This window comes from Corvus brachyrhynchos, unplaced genomic scaffold, assembly GCF_000691975.1.
Source record: "Corvus brachyrhynchos isolate BGI_N302 unplaced genomic scaffold, ASM69197v1 scaffold1061, whole genome shotgun sequence".
Taxonomy (NCBI): domain Eukaryota; kingdom Metazoa; phylum Chordata; class Aves; order Passeriformes; family Corvidae; genus Corvus; species Corvus brachyrhynchos.
In genome coordinates this window covers 69,787-70,097 of record NW_008236140.1, presented here as the reverse complement: position 1 = coordinate 70,097, position 311 = coordinate 69,787, and the positions used below count along the sequence as shown (strand labels likewise).

Genomic DNA, 311 nt, shown 5'->3' with positions numbered 1-311 from the left:
CCCCCAGAGCTCCCTCCACACCCGATCCCGCCCCCCCCGAGCCCGGAGCTGCCGCCGGATCCTCCAGGTGGGACCTACCTGCACCGGCTCCTCCAGGACCCCGCTGCAGATGGGGCAGATCAGGTCCTCATCAACGTCGCCCTGAAATCGAGCTACATCATACCCCATCGCTCGTCACCGGCGCCAGAACCCTGCGGGGCGGAGAGCACTCAGGAGCAGGGAAACACGGCGGGAACGCTCACGGGGGCAGACCCCAGCCCAAATTCCCGAATTCCCAAATTCCCTCTCTGCCTCCCCCACGCCGGGCAGGG

General features: G+C 67.8%; 1 protein-coding gene across 1 annotated transcript in view; it reads right to left on the bottom strand.

Annotated features, from left to right (window-relative positions):
• Positions 1 to 311, bottom strand: part of RNF41 (ring finger protein 41) — a 15,521-nt gene that overhangs the window by 9,547 nt on the left and 5,663 nt on the right. The window contains exon 2 of the mRNA XM_017731460.1: positions 79 to 191. Within this exon, the coding sequence (XP_017586949.1) occupies positions 79 to 168 (90 nt within the window). The 5' untranslated portion in view covers positions 169 to 191. The remainder of the gene's footprint in view (positions 1 to 78; positions 192 to 311) is intronic.